Below are 22,570 nucleotides of genomic sequence, written 5' to 3'. Positions count from 1 at the left end.
ATTTGTTACTACAATTGAGTTAATTAATAGAAAAATTCCAGTTGTCCGTATATAGACAATTCTTTAATACTTACTAATAATATGACGTCATTATCTGAAACTAGAACAGATGCTAAAGTTTGGGAGGAACAAATTATTGTAGCTGCCTAGTGACTTAGAATACTGCAAGGAAGTGAGGAGACATAGATGAAAAGGTAGCAAATGCCCAGCTGTTCAGTTGTCCAGGTATTTCACCTCCCCCTTTCTTTGTTTGGTGGTTTGACTTGAATAAAAATGTTACTTGGACAAGGACAGACAACATATTTTTCTTTGTGCTCTATACTTCCTCTGATAGCCCTAATTTAGTTTAGTCAGTCTCTCTTGGCAATTTTAATTAATTCAATACTAACTAAAGGACAACCTAATTTTAGTGTATTCACAATGTTGAGCAACTATTCAAAAAGAAACCCGGAACCTGCTATCAGTCACTTCCAATTCCCTCCTCCCTTTGGTAGCCACTAATCGGTTTTTCTTTCTCTGAGGATTTGTCTATTCTGGATTTTGCATATAAATGAAATCCTACAATATGTGGCCTTTTGTATCTGGCATCTTTCACTTAGTTTAATGGTTCAAGGTTCATCCATGTAGAATAGACCAGTACTTTATTCCTTTTTATTCTTTTGATACATTATCTGTATAAATGAGTGAGATTAACCTACAGATTTTTCTTCCTTGCCCTGCCTTGCCTGGCTTTGGTATCATAACTAATTTCACAAAATTACTTGGGAAGTATTTCTTCTTTTTCTCTTTTATGAGTTTATGAAAGTTTGATTATTTGATAGAATTTACTTACGGAACTATCTGGATCTGGTGTTTTCTTTCTGAGAAGGTTCAGTTGAAATTTTTCCAATATACCAAAGCTTTCTAATTTATTAAGACTTTATTAAAATAATTACCTTACCATTTAACCTCTGCTGTATCTATACTTAAGTTCCCCTTTTCATCTTAATATGTTTATGTGTATCTTCCTTCTTTTTTCTTGATTATTCTCACCAGAGATCAGACTTTATTAGCCTTTTCAAATAACTCTGCTTGATTGATCTATTATAAGTTGTTTTATGTTTAATTTTTTATATTTCTGCTTCTCTTTTATTCTACGCTTTTCAAAAAGTTTATTTTGCTTTGTATATTCTTTTATTTAAAAAAAATCTTTACTTGAAAATTTAGGTCACTTTGTAATATAATTTGGTGCTATAAATTTCACTAGGTACCTATGTTAGCTGCTCCCAGAATTTTAATCATTTGTTTTGTAATTTATATTATGACTAATTTTATTCTTTAGCCTCTGGGTTATTTATAACTATGCTTTTAAATTTCTGAACAGATGGTTTTTTAATTTATCTTTAAAAAAATTGGTTTTTAACTTTAGTAGGTAAGGTTATGCAGTTTGTGTGATACCAATTACCTGATATTTTAAAAAATATATTTATGGTCTAGTTCATTGTAAGTTTTTAAATAAATATTTTTTATTTGCTTGAAATGTATACTGTTTATGGTGTGTTAATATATTATTATTCTGTTGTTCACATCTTCCATAGCTTTATTTTTAGTTTTAAAAATTTTGCTTGACGCCGGGACCGGTTTGGCTCAGTGGATAGAGTGTTGGCCTGCGGACTGAAGGGTCCTGGGTTCGGTTCCGGTCAAGGGCATGTACCTTGGTTGCGGGCACATCCCCGGTGGGGGGTGTGTAAGAGGCGGCTGGTCGGTGTTTGTCTCTCATTGACGTTTCTAACTCTCTGTCCCTCTCAATTCCTCTCTGTGTAAAATCAATAAAATATATTTATAAAAATTTTGCTTGATGGATTAATATGAGGAAATCTCTGTGAGAGAGGTGTGTTGAAATCTCTCTGTATTGTGTTGAATATATTAGTTTCTCCTTATAACTTTGCCTATTTTTCACTCTATATATTTTGAGGATGTATTTTGAAGTGTATAGAAACTTAAGATTTTTATATACCTCTGGTTCATTGAATATTTTATCTTTGTCTGGCCATTTTCTCTTTTTCTTAATTTTTGTTATAAAATCTAATTTGTCTAATACTAATAGAATTTGTTATATTTGAGAGTTATTTCTTTTTCTATACTTTCATTTTCAACCTTTCAGTATTTTTGTTTTTAGGTATATTTCTTTGAACCAGTATGGTTGGGTTTTTAATTAAATCACTGTTTATTTTTGGATTTTAATTGATTAAGCTTAGTTCTTTTATGGTTATTTATTTTTTTTTTTTATATAATTGGTCTTGCTTCTTAGTGTCTCTGATTTATATTTATCTCACCTTTTCTGTGATTGTTTTATCTTCTATCAATATCACAAAAAATTATTTATTTGAAAAAATTTTCCTATCATGCTTATTTTTTTATTGAATGCAAATTTTCTTATTCAGTTTTTTCTTGTGTGCTAATTTGGAAATTTTATGTACTTTTTTATTTTTCTAGTGTTACATTAAAAATTTTATCATGCAAATTTTAAAGTTGAAGCATTTCCTTAGCTTTACTCCTTTAAATATTTTAACTCTAATACACTTACATGCTGTGAATACCTCTCTTCCAACTTACATGCTGTGATTATCCAGAATGTACAGATACTGTTTATTTTTACTCATGGAGTTATCACTTTGTGCTTAATTTTTCTTTCACTATAGATCTTTCATCTGGGAATTTCCTTTTGCCTGACATTGATCTTTTAGGATTTTCTTTACACTGTAGGCCTGCTTTATGTCACACTTTTTTTTTTTTTTTTTTTTTTTTTATAATCTAAAAATCCTATTATTGTCCTCATTCTTTTAAAGTACTTTTGCTATTGTGTAAATTCTAGCTGGACAGTTTCTGTTATTGAAGATTACATTTAACTCTCTTTGACTTCCATTTTTGTTGTAAAGTTAGTTGTAATTTTAATTTCTTTGTAGGTGACTTTGTTTTTAATTTCTGGTTGCTTTTGATATCATCTCTTTATCTTTGAATGACCATTTTGAAACTCTTTCTAGTTGTGGATTTCTTATTATTTATCTTTTATGGGATTTGTTGGGCTTCTGAGATCACGGGCTTGATTTTTTTCATCAGTTCTGGAAAATTCGAAGCCATTTTTCTTTAAATCGCTTCTGTCCCATGTACTCTCATTTCTCTTTCTGGGACTTGGATTAAACATATACTAGACCTTTTTGCTCTGTCCTCAATGTCTATGTCTCTTAACTTTCCTTTCATATTTTCTCTGTGCTTCTCTGTGATCTGAAACCAGACAGGATTGAGGTAGGTAAATATGAAAGCCAGATTTGCCAGGCGGCAAATGCTAATATTATCTTGGGATCCGGACCCTAAGCCTTGGACCCAACCTTAGACAGGAGAGATGCAGTAAGATGCTTTCTTTAAGTAAGACTAAAGCATACGGTCCTGGAAGATGCCAATTCAGATGCTGTATGCATGAAAGCATTCCCAGGTTAAGCCCTAAAGATCCCAATATGTTAGGTTCCATTAAATATAAGCTCATAAACAAAAACACACAAAGAAATAAACCATTATGAGTTAAGTCACAACTATAACAAACTTCATATTTGGACATCTGAGATTTTAAGTGTTAGGAATTTTTTTCTTTGAACTTAAGATGTATTAAAATGTATGTTTGCTTTAATTTTGTTAGGTTTCAGTTTTTTGCAGCAGGAGGGTCCTTTGGAACATCTAGTTTGGAATTTTTTTTACTCACTATTTAATAGTAATTAAAATCTTGAAATGATGGTCATATTCCTATGAGATTTTTTTTAAGAGCTTGAGAATAACTTCTAAAGTTATTAGGATCTATGCATTTTTTCCAAGTTGATAAAGGGTATTTGGAACAAGATTAAATGGAATGATTAATAAAATGAAAATTTAAGAAATCCTGAATAAAATGAAAATTAGATTAAAGTAGTATATATTATTTTAATAATCAGCTTTGTTATTTTTATGCATTATAAATATTGTTTTTTTATGACATTATTTGTTCTGATTGTTTTAAAAGCTTAATTTTCCTTATCTTTATCTTTTTCTCCTCTGGATTTTTAAGGCGTAATATTCATGGGGTAAGCAAAGAAAAAATAACAAGAATGTTGGAACACTACCAACGTTTTGTTTCAGTGCCAATAATCATGAGTTCTTCAATGCCAGAAAAAATTGAACGTGTTGAGTTATGTGCATATTCGCCTGAGGACCGAAGTTCTAGGTAGGTTCAAGTCCCTATGTACAAATTTTCTATTTAAAACATGGTTAAAAAAATTATATTGTGAAATCACTGTCAGATAATTTGTATAGCTTATATATATTTTTACCTGAAACAAGATCTATATTATTAGCAGGGAAAGTAAAAGTTTGAGTGATGATGTGAGAGTTTTTTCATTGTCTGGGGGTTTTGTGGGGCCATGTAATTCATGCATGGTTAGGGTCCCTAGGTTGGTGGGTGGTAAGGGTTGATTGAGGCCTTTTGGCTGTTGACCAGGGCCTTCCTTCCAGCTGCTGTCTGGAACCTCCCTTCCCTGGCTGCTGGCTGGGGTCTTCCTTTGTTCCATGCTGCACCCTTGTGGTCAGCACACGTCATAGTGAGTGATTGAACTCCCAGTCTCCTGGTCGAACTCCCGAGGAGACACTTTGTGTATTAGCCTTTTATATCCTATATAATAAAAGGGTAATATGCAAATAGACCAAGCGGCAGAACAGCTGAACAACAAATCAAAACATAATATGGTAATGATATGCTAAGGATGCTCAACCACTGGGTATGACATGCACTGACCACCAGGGGCAGACAGTTGACAAGTGGACCAGTTGCTATGACATGCACTGACCACCAGGGGGCAGATGATCCAACAGGTAGGTTAGCTTGCTGCTGGGGTCTGGCTGATCGGGACTGAGTGAGATGGGCCAGACACGCTTCGGAGCTCTCCCGTGATTCCTCCCTAGCCCAATTTTGGGTCCTTCAGCCTGGCCTACCTCCTCTCGCAATCCAGGACCCCGCAGGGGATGTCAGAGAGCCGGTTTCAGCCCAATCCCACAGGCCACTCCCTTTGGGAGGGTGCCAGACTCAGGGCTCATGGGTGGCAAGCCCAGCAGTGCAAGCCTCTTGATTAGGACTTATTGGGCAAGAGCCTGTGACAGCACAGTGAGGCCGGGATGAGCTTGAGCGGCAGGTAGGAGCTGCAGGTGGCATTGGACTGCTGGTTTTGGCCAATCCCTGCAGGCCACCCAGAGGGACCCCACTGGTGCATGAATTAGTGCTGTCATGCTAGTATAGTAAAAATTAAATAAAATAAAAAAATACATGTTTTTATTGATTTCAGAGAGAAAGGGGGAGAGATAGAAAAATGAAAGAGAATTATGAGAATCATTGATTGGCTGCCTAATGCACGCCCCCTACTGGGAATTGAGCCCACAACCTAGGCGTGTGCTCTTGACTGGAATTGAACCTTCAGTCCCCAGGCTGATGCTCTATCCACTGAGCGAAACTGGCTAGGGTGTAAAAATTAATTATTAGTGGTATAATTTTACTAAGTAATGCAAATCATAGACTTTTTAATTATTGATTTTTAGAGAGGAAAGAAGGGGGGAGAGAGACACACACAGACAGACATTGATGTAAGATACATCTATCACTTGCCTCTCATATGGACTCTGATTGGATATCAAATCCACAATCTAGGTGTGTGTTCTGACTGGGAATCGATCCTACAACCTGGTGCATGAGACAATGCTTCAACCAACTGAGCCTGGGCCAAGTCACAGCCTTTGGAAAATTTGTAATCCAGGATAGTACTGATTCTGTGAAAAATTTAAAACACACAAACAATTGATTGCATGAGTAAAGAAGGGCCATATATATACTATATATATATATATATATATATATATATATATATATATATATATTTAAATATATTTTATTGATTTTTTTTTACAGAGAGGAAGAGAGAGGGATAGAGAGTTAGAAACATCGATGAGAGAGAATCATCGATCAGCTGCCTCTTGCACACCTCCTTCTGGGGATGTGCCCGCAACCAAGGTACATGCCCTTGACCGGAATCGAACTCAGGGCCTTTCAGTCCACAGGCTGACACTCTATCCAATGAGCCAAACCGGTTTCGGCAAGAAGAACTTTATATATAGAGGTCTGAATTGTCCATATTTTATGATTCTAATGGACGGAGAGATTCTATTAAAGAGAACTTGGGAATTGGGAAGGGAAAATTCATAAATTCCTTTTCATTGAGGTGTTGCAAAGTGGTGAAGAACATGGATTCTTGAGCTTTATTTCCTGGCTTCCACCCCAAATTTTATAATATGTAACTATACAATCTCTCCATTCTTCAGTTCTTCATTTCTAAAGTGGTAAAACAACACTTTCCTCATAGGATTTCATAAGGATTATTAATTAACACTTGTAAAGGACTTAGATTAGAATAGCATCTGGCATATAGGAAACTCAATCTAGATGTGATTTTAGGCTTAATGGGAAAGGTAAGACTTTGAGAGCTCCTGGAGTAAAGAAAGTAAGGAAGGTTGACAAATTGATAAGGAAAGTAATGATTAGGCAAAAGTGCTCTCTGGGTCTGAAGTTAACATTAAGGATGGTTTTTAAAAATCTCCACTGAGAGCTCTCTTCCCTCTCTCTCATTTCTTTAACTGTGCAAATCATGTTGGTTGACTCTCTGTGATTTGTAAATGAAATTTAAACATTTTCCTCTGTAGCAAATGACAGGTAGGTGATATGGAGGCAGACCTAGTTTCACATTGTTAAGCTTAAAGAGGTAGGAAAAAAAAAAAACAGGGAGGTTTGCCCTTTTTTGGAAACATATTTAGAAACATAACTTTAATATTTATGTATAATAAACAACTTAAAATCTCATATTACTCAATTAAAAAAAAAGTTTTTGTGCTTCCTAGATGCCAAGCATTTTGCTAGGTTGGTTACAACAAAGGGATTTGTTCTTAATGTCTTACAGAAAGACCAAGATTAGCTTTTATAATTTTAATGTATTATATTTCTAGAACTTTTAGACTAAATAAATGTTACGTGTCTTTTCAGTTGAATGCTTTTTAAATTTAAGTCACAATGTTAATAGTAACATTAAGAGGCTTCCTTATAACCCTTTAAAAAAATCTTACAGCCCAAAAGACAATGAAGACATTACCTCTGAAAAAGAAGAAAATATCTTATCCTCACCTCTGAAGCATGTAGAGTTAATTGAAGAGAAGAAACTTGAAGTGACCAAAGAAGCTGTGTTACCTGAGACTGTCACATGTCTCCCTAGTGGAGATTTAAACAAAGGAAGTGATGTGAATCCTAACATTCAGAGTGCTTTGATTCAGGAAGTTCCAGACACATATTTTTCTGATTCTGAAAACAAAGTAGGAGTAACAGACAAAAGTGAAAATGAAAAGCAAGTAGAAATGGCTTCTGAAAAAGAATATAGTAAAACCGAAACAGATAGTTTTGTAGAGATACTGTCACCAAGTATCAGCTATGGTGAAAATAATCAAGAAGACTGTGATCTTTCAAATACTGTATCACTTCAGAATGAAAACTCTTCACCTGGTGAAATATTGGGAGAAAGTGCAGCAGTAAAGAAAAAAGCCGTTGGAAAACAAAAAAGCAAATCAACTTTAGAAAAGTCACCGAGTCATGAGCTATCAAACTTTGTTGGTGATTGGCCAGTTGATAAAACTATTGGTCAGAGGACAAAAAGGAACCGAAAAATGGAAAAGGCTTCATCTGTACAAAATGACAAAAAGTATAATTGTCCTTCATCATGCAAAGTATTAGATAATGGTCTGTCTGTGAGTATGGGCAATACCCAGCAACCAGGATGTCCACATGAAAGTGTAAAGGATGACAAGTCACAATGTGATGATGCTTCCGAAGCTTTTAGTAGCTGTCACTATGATGCTTACAAAAATACTGAAACAAACTCATTTAACATCGCGGGCGATTGGCCTTCATCTGATTCTTTAGCTCAGAGAGAGCACAGATCAAAAACGCCAAAGGCTGCTTTAAATGAACCCAGCCTAGAATTTGCAACTAATGACATTATGAGTGAAATATCCTCATACACTGCACATGAGGCCTATTGGGGCACAAGCCCTGAAGAACTAAAAACGTTGGGTAGTAGTATTCTAGGAAGTTCTGAAATGCTATCTAATGAAATGACCTGTGAGAATAAGACTTGTCCAAATACAATGATTCATGGGCAACAGTCATTGTCTCTTACTTTTACCAATAGTGTTCCAGCTACTCCTGGTGTAGTAGGAGCACAGACTTTAGCTGAATTTCCAGAGGGAAAGCCTAAAGAAGCCCCTGGAGTAGAAGTAGGCATGTGTACCCAGACCGAACCACAGGAATTTAATCTCTTATGGAAAATAGAAAAGAATATAATTAGTGTTTCAGATTCTATGAGAGTATTAACAGGAAGATTAGATGGATTTAAACCAAAAGCTTTCAATATTAACACAAACTTAGATGTTCAAGAAACAATTCCCTATCGGGTAATGCATGATAAAAGCACATTTGTTGAAGAAAGTGAGCTTACCAGCGCTGATGAATCTGAAAATCTTGATGTTCTTTGTAAACTATTTGGATCTTTTTCATTAGAAGCCCTAAAAGATTTATATGAGAGGTGTAACAAAGATATTATTTGGGCCACAAGCCTTTTGTTGGACTCTGAAACAAAATTATGTGAGGATACTGAATCTGAGAATATCCAAAATTCATGTGATGAAACACAAATTGGGCCATTTTCTCAAGGACTTAATTTGAAGGAAATTATTGGCCAAAGAGGAACCTTGGAAGATTCTAATTCTATGCCAGAATTTAGCCATGAGATTGATATCACTGACATCAATGCACAGTCTACCTGTGATCCAGAAAAGGGAAACTCAGAGCAGGCAGAAATAAGAGCTACAACTACTGAAAAATCTGGATTAATAAGTCTATTTCCTAATGTCACCATGGATCTAAAGAATACTAATGAAGTACTTCCTAATAGTCAGGCAGAACTTCCAGTTGAACATAATATTAACCAGTCGTTTTCAGGTGCTGTAAAAGCTACTGCTCAAGATTGGGGTGAAATGGAGAAGACTCTAGAATTTACAGAAATTGGAGACAGTATGCATTCTTCTTTGAATTTGTCTGATATTTTAAACTCTGTATCGAGCACTTCAAATCTTGAGTTAAATGAAGAAATTTATTTTCCTGACTCTTCTGAAATTAAAAAACATGAAAATCTTCCAAAGGACTATATAAAATTTCTAAACACAGAAGAATTTATGAATGAAGATGAACAGGAAATGGAAAGAATTCTAATGACAGGGAGTACTTTGCCAGCTGGAGTTAGTGAGGAAGATAAGACGGAGATGTTGAATCCCACAGCAGCGATGACCAAATCTCTTACCATAGACTGTCTGGAACTGGCATTACCCCCTGAACTGGCTTTTCAGCTTAATGAATTATTCGGCCCTGTTGGTATTGATTCAGGTAAAGAAAAAGTAAATTAGCTTATGACTCTTTATATGAATAGAATATAGAGAGCTTTATTTCAATTTAAAAATTATTTCATATGTTAATTGAAATATAAAAGTAATTTATGTTGTCTACCTTATTTTCTTTTATTGTGAGAGGAAGAGAGAGAGAGGCAGACAGACAGACAGACAGATAGCAGACAGACATTGATGTGAGAGAAATATTGCTAGGTTGCCTCCTGTATGTGCCCTGACTGGAGATTGAACCACAACCTGGGTATGTGCCTTGACCAGGAATCGAACCTGCTACCCTTTGATGCACAGGACAGCGCTCAACCAACTGAGCCACACCGGCCAGGGCAGTCTACCTTCTTTTTGATACTGTATTTGTAGAGGATTTTAAAAAATGTAATTTGAAGAAATAGTATTTATCCCATGCATATATTTGCAAGTTTTCTCTGATACTTACTGCATACCTATTTACAGAAATGAACCTTTATTAATCCTTAGGTGGTACTCTAGATACATATAAGGCAAGATTAATTTCTTAGAACACACTTATTGAAAAGTCTCAACTAATGGAAATGATTAAATAAATTTTAGACTAATGGACACGAATAACTTAAATATATGAAGTATTATGTAATTGCAGCAGCCAAGAAATGTGAAAAAAAATGACATTAAATAAAAATATTCCAAGAGAACTAGAAACATAGGTTAATAATTAATGACACAAGTTAGTATTATGATATATAAAGTGATTGAGTATGTGTTCTGCAAATACATGAGTAATGATTATAATTTTCTTTTTTTTCTTTACAAGGGTCTCTAACAGTTGAGGATTGTGTGGTTCACATAGATCTGAATCTGGCTAAAGTGATTCATGAGAAATGGAAAGAATCTGTAATGGTTGGTAGGCTTCTTCTTCTTTTTTTTAATCCTCTAGTAGATTCTAGAGAGGTTGGGAGAGTGAGAGAAATAGTCATATGAGAGTGAAACATTGATCCATTATCTTTCCCCTCCACCTTACCTCTTATTCACCCCAAGCTGGGATCAAACCTGCAACCTAGTTATCTGCCCTGACCAGGATTTGAGCCTGCAACCTTTTGATGTATGGGATGAAACACCAACCAACTGAACCACCTGACCAGAGTTGTAGGCTTACTTTATTTTTATTTTTTAAAATATATTTTTATTGATGTCAGAGAGAGAGAGAAACATCAGTGATGAGAGGGAATCATTGATTGTCTGCCTGCTGCATGGGGATCAAGCCTACTGTAACCCAGGCATGTGTCCTTGACCGGAATCAAACCTGGGACCCTTCAGTCTGTAGACTAATGCTCTACCCACTGAGCCAAACCGGCTAGGGCTGTAGTCTTATTTTTATAGAGCGCTCCTTTTGTATTCATTTTGTCACCTTTGCTTTTCAATAAACTTTGTTATATGGAAGAGTTATGTTGAACTTCGACTTTAAGAGAGAATACATTTTTATAATTTAAAAGATTATTCATTCCTCCCACCCCAAGTAATTTAGATTATTTCTAGACTAACTATATTATGTAATTAATGATGAAGCTCAATATGTTGATTTTTTTCTTTTTAATGGAAAAAGTCATACTTTTTACTTCCTAAATTAAAGACTTGCAGTACTGACTGATTAAATACAGCATAAGAGCTCTATAAGTGGAAAAAAATATATAGATGTAGTCATACTTTATAATTTTATTTACCTAATTTGATTGTATACTAGAGGCCCGGTGAATGAAAATTTTTGCACTTGGGGGGTCCCTTAGCCCACCCTGCACCCTCTTGCCGTCCAGGACCCCTTGGGGGATGTCTACTGCCGGCTTAGGTTCGCTCTCTGGGGGAATCGGGCCTAAGCTGGCAGTCAGACATCCCTCTGGCACCCTGGGAGCCCTCGGGGGATGTCCGACTGTGGCTTAGGCCTGCTCCCTGTGGGAAGTGGGTCTAAGCTGTTAGTTGGACATCCTTAGTGTTGCCATGAGGCGGGAGAGGCTCCCACCATTGCTGCTCCACTGGCCTGCCATGAGCCGGCTTCTGGCTGAGCAGCACCCCTATGGAAGTGCACTGACCACCAGGGGGCAGCTCCTGCATTAAGCCTCTGCTTCCTGGTGGTCAGTATGTGTCATAGCCACCCGTTGTTCCCGGTCGTTCTGTTGTTAGGGTCAATTGGCATATTACCCTTTTATTATATAGGATTTGGATTTTAGCAAGAACAATTAACAATTTTATAAGGAGAGATTATTTCTAGAGAAAAATGATATAATCTTTTTTTCTAATGCACCTTTCTTTGCCAATCCCTTGTTCTGTATTTGTGTTTAGGAGCGACAAAGACAAGAAGAGGTTTCCTGTGGCAAATTAATGGGAGGTAAAAGCACTTATCTTTTACTTCTAATGATCTTGTCTTGACATTGAACTTGGTGTGTGTATGTGTGTATGAATTGTAACTCATTTTAAGCATACTTTCATAAATTACCCAAGAATTTGGATTTGCAAATAAAAGTTCTTTAAAAATTGTCTTATTTTCATTATGAAGAAAACACACACCCTGTAATACGATTCAGCTATGAGTGCTAAATTGTATTCATGAGTGCTGTGAAACATGTAAGATTTTTCTCTAATATATGTAGTCAAGGTGTTTCCCATTAAGATTTGCTCTGAATGAAAGAAAACTGTTCTGGTCTGAGAGCAATAAAAGTGTTCATGTGTTTGAGAGCATCGTTGAAATATTAGTTGCCTATTTAAAAATTTTTTTGATGTTACTACCGTGTTTCCCCGAAAATAAGACATCCTCCGAAAATAAGACCTAACGCATGGAAAGATAAGACATCCCCTGAAAATAAGACCTAGCGCAACTTTGGGAGAAAAAATTAATATAAGATACTGTCTTATTTTCGGGGAAACAGGGTATTACTTGAGCACAAAAGTCAGCCTGCTCTTTTAGGTACATCTGCCAAATTGAAAATATTTGATTCTAGACTTCTCTTTGATAGCATTGTCCTCAGTGATTAGTGCAGGTTGGCAGACCTGATAATAAGGGTCTTCCTTTTGTGTATGAGTTCCTCATATACTTGTTTTGTTTACTCCACACTGGGACTGCAAGTTAAAGATTCTTAGGATGTGCTTGTATTGTAGCTTCAAGAGCTAAAGCTGTTTGAGAACTCGAGGTGCCGAAAGGATATCCAGAGTTGTATGAATGATAGTATTGACTTTTTTTTTCACTTTCCAAGAAAGCAAAAGAAGGTATCAGAACGTGTTGCTATCCCTTAGAATAGTTACACATTTTTGTGAACTTCTTAGGGTGTTCATTTCCTTTCTTTTGTTGAATGTTGAATATCATTTGCTCAATATTTATTGGATGCCTCCAGGGGATTGGTTACAGATTTGCCCAAATATTGATGTTTCAGTCCTTGGAGTGACTGGACAGAACTGACCAGAGCTGCTCTCGGTGATCATTTGAGTTGGCTGCAACTTCCTGTGTTTACTGTTGTATATGTCACTGTTTTCTGTGTGTCGATATGGTATGGAAAAGAGTGGGAAGCGCTGAGTTGATTTTTAGTGATACCTAGTCATGGCGCATTTGAAATAGTATTCCTTTGTGTACACATGTCATTTCTTGCTTGCTTGCTTTATAACTATATGAAGACGTATTTTGAAACTTGAGAATTGCTTTATATTTAAAAGCTAAAAGTAAAAAAAAGTTTCCCCTGGGTCTCTCTGAGGTAAATGTAACAGAGTATAATGTTTAATTTGTATGTTTTCTGTTGAGGGTCTGACAATATTTATACTGCTTTTGTAGATCCTTCCCTGGTTGGGCATATTGGTCTTGATAATACTGAACAAAAGTCATCTCAAAGAACAGGCAAAAAATTACCGAAGACTTTAGCAGCATCTGAAATGCTACCCTTATTGGATCATTGGAATACTCAAACTAAAAAAGTATCACTCAGAGAAATAATGTCAGAAGAAATTGCCTTACAGGAAAAGCAGGATTTGGTATGAGTTAGTATAAATATTAAGCTTTTGTCTCTGACTCTGTTGATCATGTATGTTTACTTTGTGATTTTCATTTGATTATATATTTCCTAGTCTGGAATTTGTATTTAACTTGATCGCCCTTAATGTTTAAATTGAAAAATGTTTTATTTTATTTTTTTAAATTAAATTATTATCTGTGTACATATCTTACCATTGCCCCCCCTTCCAAATATACCCTCCCTCCCCAGAGTTTTGTGTTCATTGGTTGTATTTATATGCATGTATACAAATCCTTTGGTTGATCTCTTATCTCCCCCATATCTCCCTACCCTCCCTGCTGTAATTTGATAAGTCTGTTTGTTGCTTTACTGTCTCTATCTTTTGGTTCATCAGTTTATAATGATCTTTATTATCCATAAATGAGTGAGGTCATGTGGTGTTTCTCTTTCATTGACTGGCTTATTTCACTCAGCATGATGTTCTCCAATTCCATCCAGGTTGCTGCAAATGATAAGAATTCCTTTTTTATGGCAGCATAGTATTCCATTGTATAGATATACCATAGTTTTTTTTATCCAATCATCTGCTGACGGGCACGTAGGCTGTTTCCAAATCCTAGCTATTGTAAATTGTGCTGCTATGAAGGGGTGCATATATCCTTTCTGATTGGTGTTTCTAGTTTCTTGGGATATATTCCTAGGAGTAGGATTACTGGGTCAAATGGTAGTTCCATTTTCAGTTTTTTGAGGAAACTCCACACTGTTCTCCACAGTGGTTGCACCAGTCTGCATTTCCACCAGCAGTGCACGAGGGTTCCTTTTTTTCTGCAACCTAGCCAACACTTGTCGTTTATTGATTTATTGATATTGGCCATGCTGACGGGTGTGAGTGAAAAATGTTTTAAATATAGTTGAAAGCAGGAGTTTTTTACTTCTGGGAAATTAATTGATATTCTACATCAATAAATTAATCTGTGTTAAATTATGTTGCTTTAGATTTAATTTTTCAGGTGCTTGAGCTCATATTTCTTGGCTTTTAAATATTTATGCAATTTTTAAATTCTAGAAACATGAACGAGATTATATATATATATATGTATATATACATATATATGTATGTGTGTGTGTGTGTGTATATATATATATATATATATATATATATATATATATATATATATATAAAAAAATCCTTTTCGACCATCTGACTGGTAGCTATGTTGCGCACTGACCATCAGGGGGCAGATACTCAACTCAAGAGCTGCTGAGCTGCTGTGACTTGGCAGCCGTGTTTCTTGTACCAGAGATGAGGGAGCCTGATTCTGGGTGTGTCACCCGAGAATCACCCTCTTGCAATCTGGGACCCCTTGGCAAATGTTGGAGAGCTAGTTTTGGCCAGTTCCCCACAGGCCAAGCCCCTCCTGTATACTGGTCCTCTAGTTTAAAGATAATTTCATTCATATATTAGTAATAAGAAATGTCTGTCTGGCTTTTAAAGAAGTATACCTTTGGAACAAAATTTTTTACAGAATGTTTTAGAAATTTAACAATTTGAATTAAAAATTTAAGTATCCTTATCTAACTTTTCAATTAAACAAACTCAAACAGAAACTTCATTTCATCTTGAACTTTGTTTTTGTTTCTTATTCGGTGTGTCTAATTATATGAAACTAGAAGTGAATTTTGTTTTCTTTTATTGTTCTTAGCCTTTTCTGGAATTCTGAAAATTAGTATTAGAGAATTTCTAAATCAGAAGAGGAAAAACCCTAAAAGCCATTTAGTCCTGTTTTCAAGGAAAAAAATAACTCCTACCTGGTGAACTTAACACTTTTCTCTCTTATTCATTTTACTGTTCAAAGGAACACCTTTATATTTGGTTGAAATACATAGAATTGGGGCATAAGAAGAATGATGGGGTTCCTTTACCTTTATATTTACTTTCTCTAATTATGTTGTTAATTAAATTGGAAATGTGCTAGCATTTCCATCTTCGAATGTTTATATAATCCAAGAAACAGTCTCTTTAGTAGGATCTTATAATTTAGTGTTTTTTTCATATATCCTAGCTTATTTATGTAATAAATTAGATAGACTTTTTAAAAAATAGGGAAGCTTAGAACTTAAGCCCAAATGGTGTTATATTTTTTGTTGAAATATAATTTTCCACTGCTAAAACTTGTTTTCACTGTTTTAACCTGCCTCTTAATCTCTCAAAATAATAGTGACCAATTGAACATCTTTGACTTTCCAACTTAATGCACTGTTTTTCCTATCAGTATTTTTTGCTTGTCTTGTCTGGGTCGTGTAATAGAAACTATATGCTTTGTTCCCAAAGTAAAACATCCAATAAGAGAATTTTGTGATGCTTTCTCCTCATTTTTTTGTCCCCAAAGGAGAAATATACTTTTTTTTTTTAAAGCAAAGACTATAAAATAAACTTAAGATGTAATGTATGGATAGAATAATTAATTGTAAGATGATTAATAGTACAAATTTTAATTTCTTTGAATTTGAAATTTTGAAACTCTATGGTCTGGTATATTGCTAATAAATATGATCGCTGAATATTTTATTGTCAATCTACCAGGCCCATAAACTATAAGTTCAGATTATAATGCGTATTTTATTTTATTTTTAATTTTTATTTTTTTTTACAAATTATTTACTTTTAGTTTTGAGGTCTAATACATTGACTTTTAATTATAGCTTTCTATATATTTGAAGGGCATTTGCTTTTATTTCCTCCCAGAGTAATTTCTAGACCACATTTAGGAAGTTTTTTTTTCTTTTTTATATATATATTTTTATTGATTTTTTACAGAGAGGAGGAGAGAGGGATAGAGAGCTAGAAACGTCGATGAGAGAGAAACATCGACCAGCTGCCTCTTGCACACCCCCTACCGGGGATGTGCCCGCAACCAATATACATGCCCTTGACCGGAATCGAACCCGGGACCCTTCAGTCCGCAGACCGACGTTCTACCACTGAGCCAAACCGGTTTCGGCTATAATGCGTATTTTAAATAAAACATGAAATACTTTTAATTCTTGAGGTGTCTCTTTCTCAGGAGAAGTACTTCTTCCGAGCAACTCTGGGATATATGATGCCGTCAGCTTTACCAATCTGTTCTTTTACTGGTCAGATGGTCACCTCATGTGGTTCCTCTTTTATTATTATTTGCTGTTATAAAAGGCCTAAGTATGACTAGGTTTCAAAATCCAATTCTAGTATTGTTCTAGATTTACATAATTTTAATGTTTGAGAATTTTCAGAATCACCTTTGAAATTTGATAGGAGCATGTTTTTCAGACATTAGGATCTTTACAGCAAACAAAAATATTTAGTTATATCATAATGTCAGCAAATTGTCCTAAAGTTAGAAATCACTTTAAGAATGTCTACTGTAATCCTAGGTTAGGATTAAAGTAGCACAATTTATAAAAATTCTTTTGGTTTAGCAATTTGAACAGGTCTAAATATGGCCGGTGAAAAAGCAACAATTAGTAACAATTTTCATAGTTATTTTGAAGAAATAGATATGCTTGTGAAACTTTGAAAAATTGTGAATTTTAAGATTTCCTGTCAACCTGAATTTGCAATTTATTTGTACATTGTCAGTTTCTGCCCATTGAGAATATGAATATGTTTTTGAGGACATTGTTGACAGCATCACACAGTGTTCCTTTTAGGAGGACCCATGGGAGAAATTTCTCTCAGGTCTCAGTACCAGAAAAAGCTGAACTTCTCCTGAGCAACTGGTTTGCTTTTATTTTATGGACACTGAGAATCTTTGTTTCCCCCTTTGCTTTGGCCATGAAGAAGCTCAGAACTGAAGTTGTGGCCTACCATTCGCAATTGTACAGGATTTTGTGGCATGCATTTATGAACTGATTTTACTTGCTAGCTTTATCTATATTCTTACCTTTATTTTCTCTACTCTCTGATTTATTTATATCCTATTTATTTATATAGAAGATACTTTCATCCTCTTTTATATAATATGTTTGAATGTGTTGAGTGTGTATATGTGAGAGCATTTTTGTATATATTTATATATGCAAGCACACATATATATGTGTGTGATTGTGTGTATATATATTTATGAACAGTTTCAAATACTTTGTAAAAATGGGATATAGCCCTAAGCGGTTTGGCTCAATGGATAAACGTCAGCCTGCAGACTGAAAGGTCCCAGGTTCGATTCCGGTCAAGGGCATGTGCCTTGGTTGCAAGCACATTCCCAGTAGGAGGTGTGCAGGAGGCAGATAATTGATGTTTCTCTCGTCAATGCTTCTAATTCTATCCCTCTCCCTTACTCTATGTAAAAAATCAATAAAATATATTTTAAAAAAAGGGATATAAATAGTGCAAGAATAATTACATTACTAATTTTAGCCTTTAATCAGTGAAGAAAGTCTGTGGTTGTTTTTAAATTATTAGTCTTTTTGCAATGAAAGAACTATGCTTTTGGATCCGCATAATTAGTATTATAAATCCATTTTAAGGTATTTTTTTGTTTTTGTTTTTGTTTTTAGAAAAGGGAGTCATTTATGTTTGAAAAAGATTGTGCCACTAAACTAAAGGAGAAGCAGCTCTTTAAGATATTTCCAGCCATTAACCAAAACTTTCTGGTGGACATTTTCAAAGACCACAAGTAAGTGCTAAAAGGATTATCTGTAGTTTCTACTGTGATGTCATTGAAAGCATATATTATACATTTTAATCTGATATTTTACTGATAATGAATGTAATATCGGTATATTATAAACCATTTAATGTAATGTACCTAATGTAGCAAGTGAGCAGTTTTCGGCAATTGGTTTATATACTTCCTCAATTTTTTTCACATGTAGCAATTATATGTACTTGAGTACCTCTTTGCTTTTGTGTCTACAAACAAATATGTGCTTCACCAAAGAAGAGGTTGGCTTTATATGCTATTTTGTAGTAGTTTTCTGTATGTATTTTTCTTGTCTGAACTTAGTGATCTGCTCTTTTTTTTTTTTTAAGTCTACAGAATATTCCATAGTATTCATAAAGTGATTTCTTAAATTGTTATAATTTATGCATGCTCCTATTATGGACTTTTTGACTATGAGAAAATTGGAAACCATGTTGCTATACTGAGCATCCTTGAACAACATATATTTTTGTGTACATTGGTGAATGCTATTGTAGGCTAGTTCCTAAAAGTGAAATTTCTGGTTGAGAGTGTGTGCATTTAAAATTTTTACAGTTAATGCTAAATTTTCTTTGTTACAGGCTTTCTGCATTAGTAACATGTTTCTTCCTGAAACATGTACTGATAGTGTAACCCACCTTGATAATAATAATCTTTACAATTTTTGCCATTTGGATGGGAAAAATACTGTTGTTTAAATATTTGTTTTTCTGATTATTAGTAAGGTTGAGTAATTTCACTCATTTCCTATCCTACTTGCTTGCTTTCTTTTTGTCTTGTTTTTTTAAAAATTTATTTTATTGATTTTTTTACAGAGAGGAAGAGAGAAGGATAGAGAGAAACATCGATGAGAGAGAACCATCGACCAGCTGCCTCTTGCACACCCCCTACTGGGAATGTGCCCGCAACCAAGGTACATGCCCTTGACCGGAATCGAACCTGGGACCCTTCAGTCTGCAGGCCGACGCTCTATCCACTGAGCCAAACCAGTTTCGGCTTGTCTGTTTTTCTTTTTTTTGTTTGTATTTCTTTCTATTTTTAAATTTTTTATTTATTTATTTGAGAGAGAGAAACATTGATTTGTTGTTTTACTTCTTTATGCCTTCATTGATTCTCGTATTTGCCCTGACCAAAGATTGAACCCGCAACTTTAGCATATTTGAACAACACTCTAACCAACTAAGTTACCTGGCCAGGGCCTGTAATTTTTTTCCAAGATTTGCGAGAGCTCTTTCTATATTATTTATAGTAATTTTTGTCTGTTAACGTAGATTATAATTGTTTTTCCTGCTATAATACTTATTAACCCAATAGCCACTTTGGTCATATACATATTTTATTTCTAATGTTTTATCAGAAAATATTTTTTTATTTCTGAGTTTTATGTCTTTTTTAGGAAGTCTGTTCTACACCCATTTTTAAAAATATATATTTTATTAATTTTTTACAGAGAGGAAGGGAGAGAGATAGCTAGAAACGTCGATGAGAGAGTAACATTGACCAGCTGCCTCTTGCACACCCCCTACCGGGGATGTGCCCGCAACCAAGGTACATGCCCTTGACCGGAATCGAATCCGGGACCTTTCAGTCCGCAGACCGACACTCTACCACTGAGCCAAACCAGCTTCAGCTCTACACCCATTTTTATAAAAAATATTTTCTTGCTCTGGCCAGATGGCTCTGTTGGCTGGAGTGTTTCCCATACATCAGAAGGTTGTGGGTTTGATTCCTGGTCAGGGCATACACTTAGGTTGCAGATTCGATTCCTAGTCAGATTATGGGTTCCATCCCTTGTTGAAGCTGATATGGGAGGCAACCAATCAATGTTTCTCATATTGATGTTTCTCTTCTTGTCTTCCTCTTTCTCTGAAGTCAATAAAAAGGGTCGGTTCAGTTACTGCAGTATATTCCCGAGATGTAACATTCTAGGGTTGTACCCTTCAAACAGCATCAGTTAGTGGACACTGGCTTCCAGCCGCATGAGTGGGTAAGCTGGGTGATTTTAAGGACTAGTTAGGATGTAGATAATTGCTGGTAGCTTCCAGGCCCTAAAAGCTCCTGTGTGTTGAGCATGTCTGAGACAACAAGATGAGAGAAATGTAAAGTGGAATTGGTGGTTCCAAATGATGCTCCTTCATGGGTTGTCTTTAATAAATTGAAGAATAGGAAAATAATCACATTATTTTAGATAACTAGTTATCACATTTCAAAAATATTTCTTCGTGCTTTAGTTCTTGACTATCTGGTCATTGGAAAAATCAGAGGTATAAATAATCCGAAATAATGAACAATATAAAAATCAGTTATAATTTGCTTTGGAATGAGTTTCTTCAGATATTAGAACATGAGAATTTCAGATGTTTGTCAATTTCTAGAATTTCTTACTACAGATAATAAAATACCACCAGGAAAACATGCCTGAATAATGTGGGGGTAAGAGGTAGGATAGTGTTTCACTTCTTCCTTTCTGTATCACTGCTTAGATTTCTTTGACTAAAACCCTATTGTGTAAGTAAAAAGTGAAATTCAACACAATAAATATCACTTTAAAGATCTGTTGTCTGTATTTGATATTTGAAGGATACTGAAACTATGTGTAAATCCAATAAGGGATTTAAGAAGTATTAAGTTATAAGATGAAAGATTTGTTATATATAATATAACTAGAATAAAAGATCAGAAAATGAATTATCAAAATATTCTTTTAGTATTCATTTAAAAAATATATTTTTATTGATTTCAGAGAGAAAGAGAGAGGGAGAAATGGACACATCAACAATGAGAGAGAATCATTGATTGGCTGCCTCCTGCATGGCTCCCACTAGGAATTGAGCCAACAACCTGGGCATGTACCTTGACCAGGAATCGAACCATGAACCATGACTTCCTGGTTCATAGGTTGATGCTCAACCACTGAGCTATGCTGGTCGGGCTATTATTCATTTTCTAAACCAGTTTTTGAGAACCTATACTTGGTAGTTTCCCTCTGTCATTCTTGAGTCTTTGAGTTGCGTGATGGGCATTTGCTTCTGAAATGTTTAAAGGATTGCTTATGTTAATGTTTTCACATAATGTTTATTTTTATCTATTGACATTATATTTGTACTTAAACTCTCTATAGCTATTCATTAGAACACACAGTGCAATTTTTAAACTGTGTTCTTGAAGGAGACCCTGTAAAAACAGTTGTAGCACAAGAGTTTGTTCACCAAAATGAGAATGCCACTTCTTATACTGGACAGAAGTCTAAGGAGAAAAAGGTATAGAATTGCTTATTTTTTACTATAATGATAAATGTATTTGAAAATATTGTTTTATTGATAATTTAATGATTATTTATCACCATTTTGACTAGATTGGAAATTTAACCACCAATACCATATTTGGTTTAGAATGTTTGTTTACTTAAAGTATTGAATTTATAGCTGATTATGATTTTTCCTTCAATGTCATTGTCATTGTGTACCACTAGCATTTGAATTTCTGTAACTTTTTTTGTGTAGACTATACAATAGAGTATGGAGGCTTAATTGAATAGCAGTGGGATTGTAATATAGATGGGTCTTAGGCTGCAACTATGTGGGCAGAGATATTTAACCATTTGAGAAACTGCCAAACTTGCCCCCAAAGTGGCTATTTTTCATTCCCACTGGCTGTGTATGAGGGTTACAATTTCTCCAAATTCTCTCTGATAACTTATTATTGTCAGTCTTTTTGATTATAGCCATCCTAGTGGGTGTGAAGTTGTTGTTTTTTTGTTTTGTTTTTTTAATATATTTTTATTGATTTTTCACAGAGAGGAAGAGAGAGGGATAGAGAGTTAGAAACATCGATGAGAGAGAATCATCGATCAGCTGCCGCTTGCACAGCCCCAACTGGGGATGTGCCCGCAACCAAGGTACATGCCCTTGCCCGGAATCGAACCCGGGACCTTTCAGTCCGCAGGCCGACGCTCTATCCACTGCGCCAAACCGGTCCCGGCTGTGAAGTTGTTTTAAGGGTATCTGATAAGATACTAACACATGGAGATGGCATGAAGGAAGAAGTTTATTACATGCACAGTATGTATTACATGCTGCTTCCCATCATCCAGGGCCATATGGGAAGCAGCAGGTTGGCCAGGAGCCAGAGGGAGTGTAGAAGGAAATATGGACAAGAGGCTTTTTTGTAGTTTCTGTGAGAAGGAACAGGCGAGGCAAGGTAAACAGGCATAGGATTGGCTAGTTTGAATAATTTCTGTAGGCTTTGGGGCATAGGAACCATCCCTAGTTTTCTGGTACTTGGCCTGGGTGACTAGGGTATGTTGGTGGTGGTCCAGAGGGTGAAGACTCCAAAATCCAAAAGGGAGTGGTTGCAATGTGGACTCTAGATTGGTTGGTT

General features: G+C 35.2%; 1 protein-coding gene across 6 annotated transcripts in view; it reads left to right on the top strand.

Moving 5' to 3' along the window:
• Window positions 1–22,570, top strand: part of N4BP2 (NEDD4 binding protein 2) — an 81,889-nt gene that overhangs the window by 34,062 nt on the left and 25,257 nt on the right. For all 6 annotated transcript variants that reach the window (XM_084900241.1, XM_084900242.1, XM_084900239.1 and 3 more), the window contains exons 7-13: window positions 4,076–4,231; window positions 7,167–9,529; window positions 10,337–10,422; window positions 11,857–11,902; window positions 13,334–13,530; window positions 18,045–18,163; window positions 21,312–21,450. In XM_084900241.1, the coding sequence (XP_084756367.1) occupies window positions 4,076–4,231; window positions 7,167–9,529; window positions 10,337–10,422; window positions 11,857–11,902; window positions 13,334–13,530; window positions 18,045–18,163; window positions 21,312–21,450 (3,106 nt within the window). The remainder of the gene's footprint in view (window positions 1–4,075; window positions 4,232–7,166; window positions 9,530–10,336; window positions 10,423–11,856; window positions 11,903–13,333; window positions 13,531–18,044; window positions 18,164–21,311; window positions 21,451–22,570) is intronic.

The sequence above is a fragment of the Pipistrellus hanaki genome, assembly GCF_964339955.1.
Source record: "Pipistrellus hanaki genome assembly, chromosome: 1".
NCBI lineage: Eukaryota > Metazoa > Chordata > Mammalia > Chiroptera > Vespertilionidae > Pipistrellus > Pipistrellus hanaki.
Note: the sequence above shows the minus strand (reverse complement) of the source record. Positions and strands in the feature narration are given on the sequence as shown.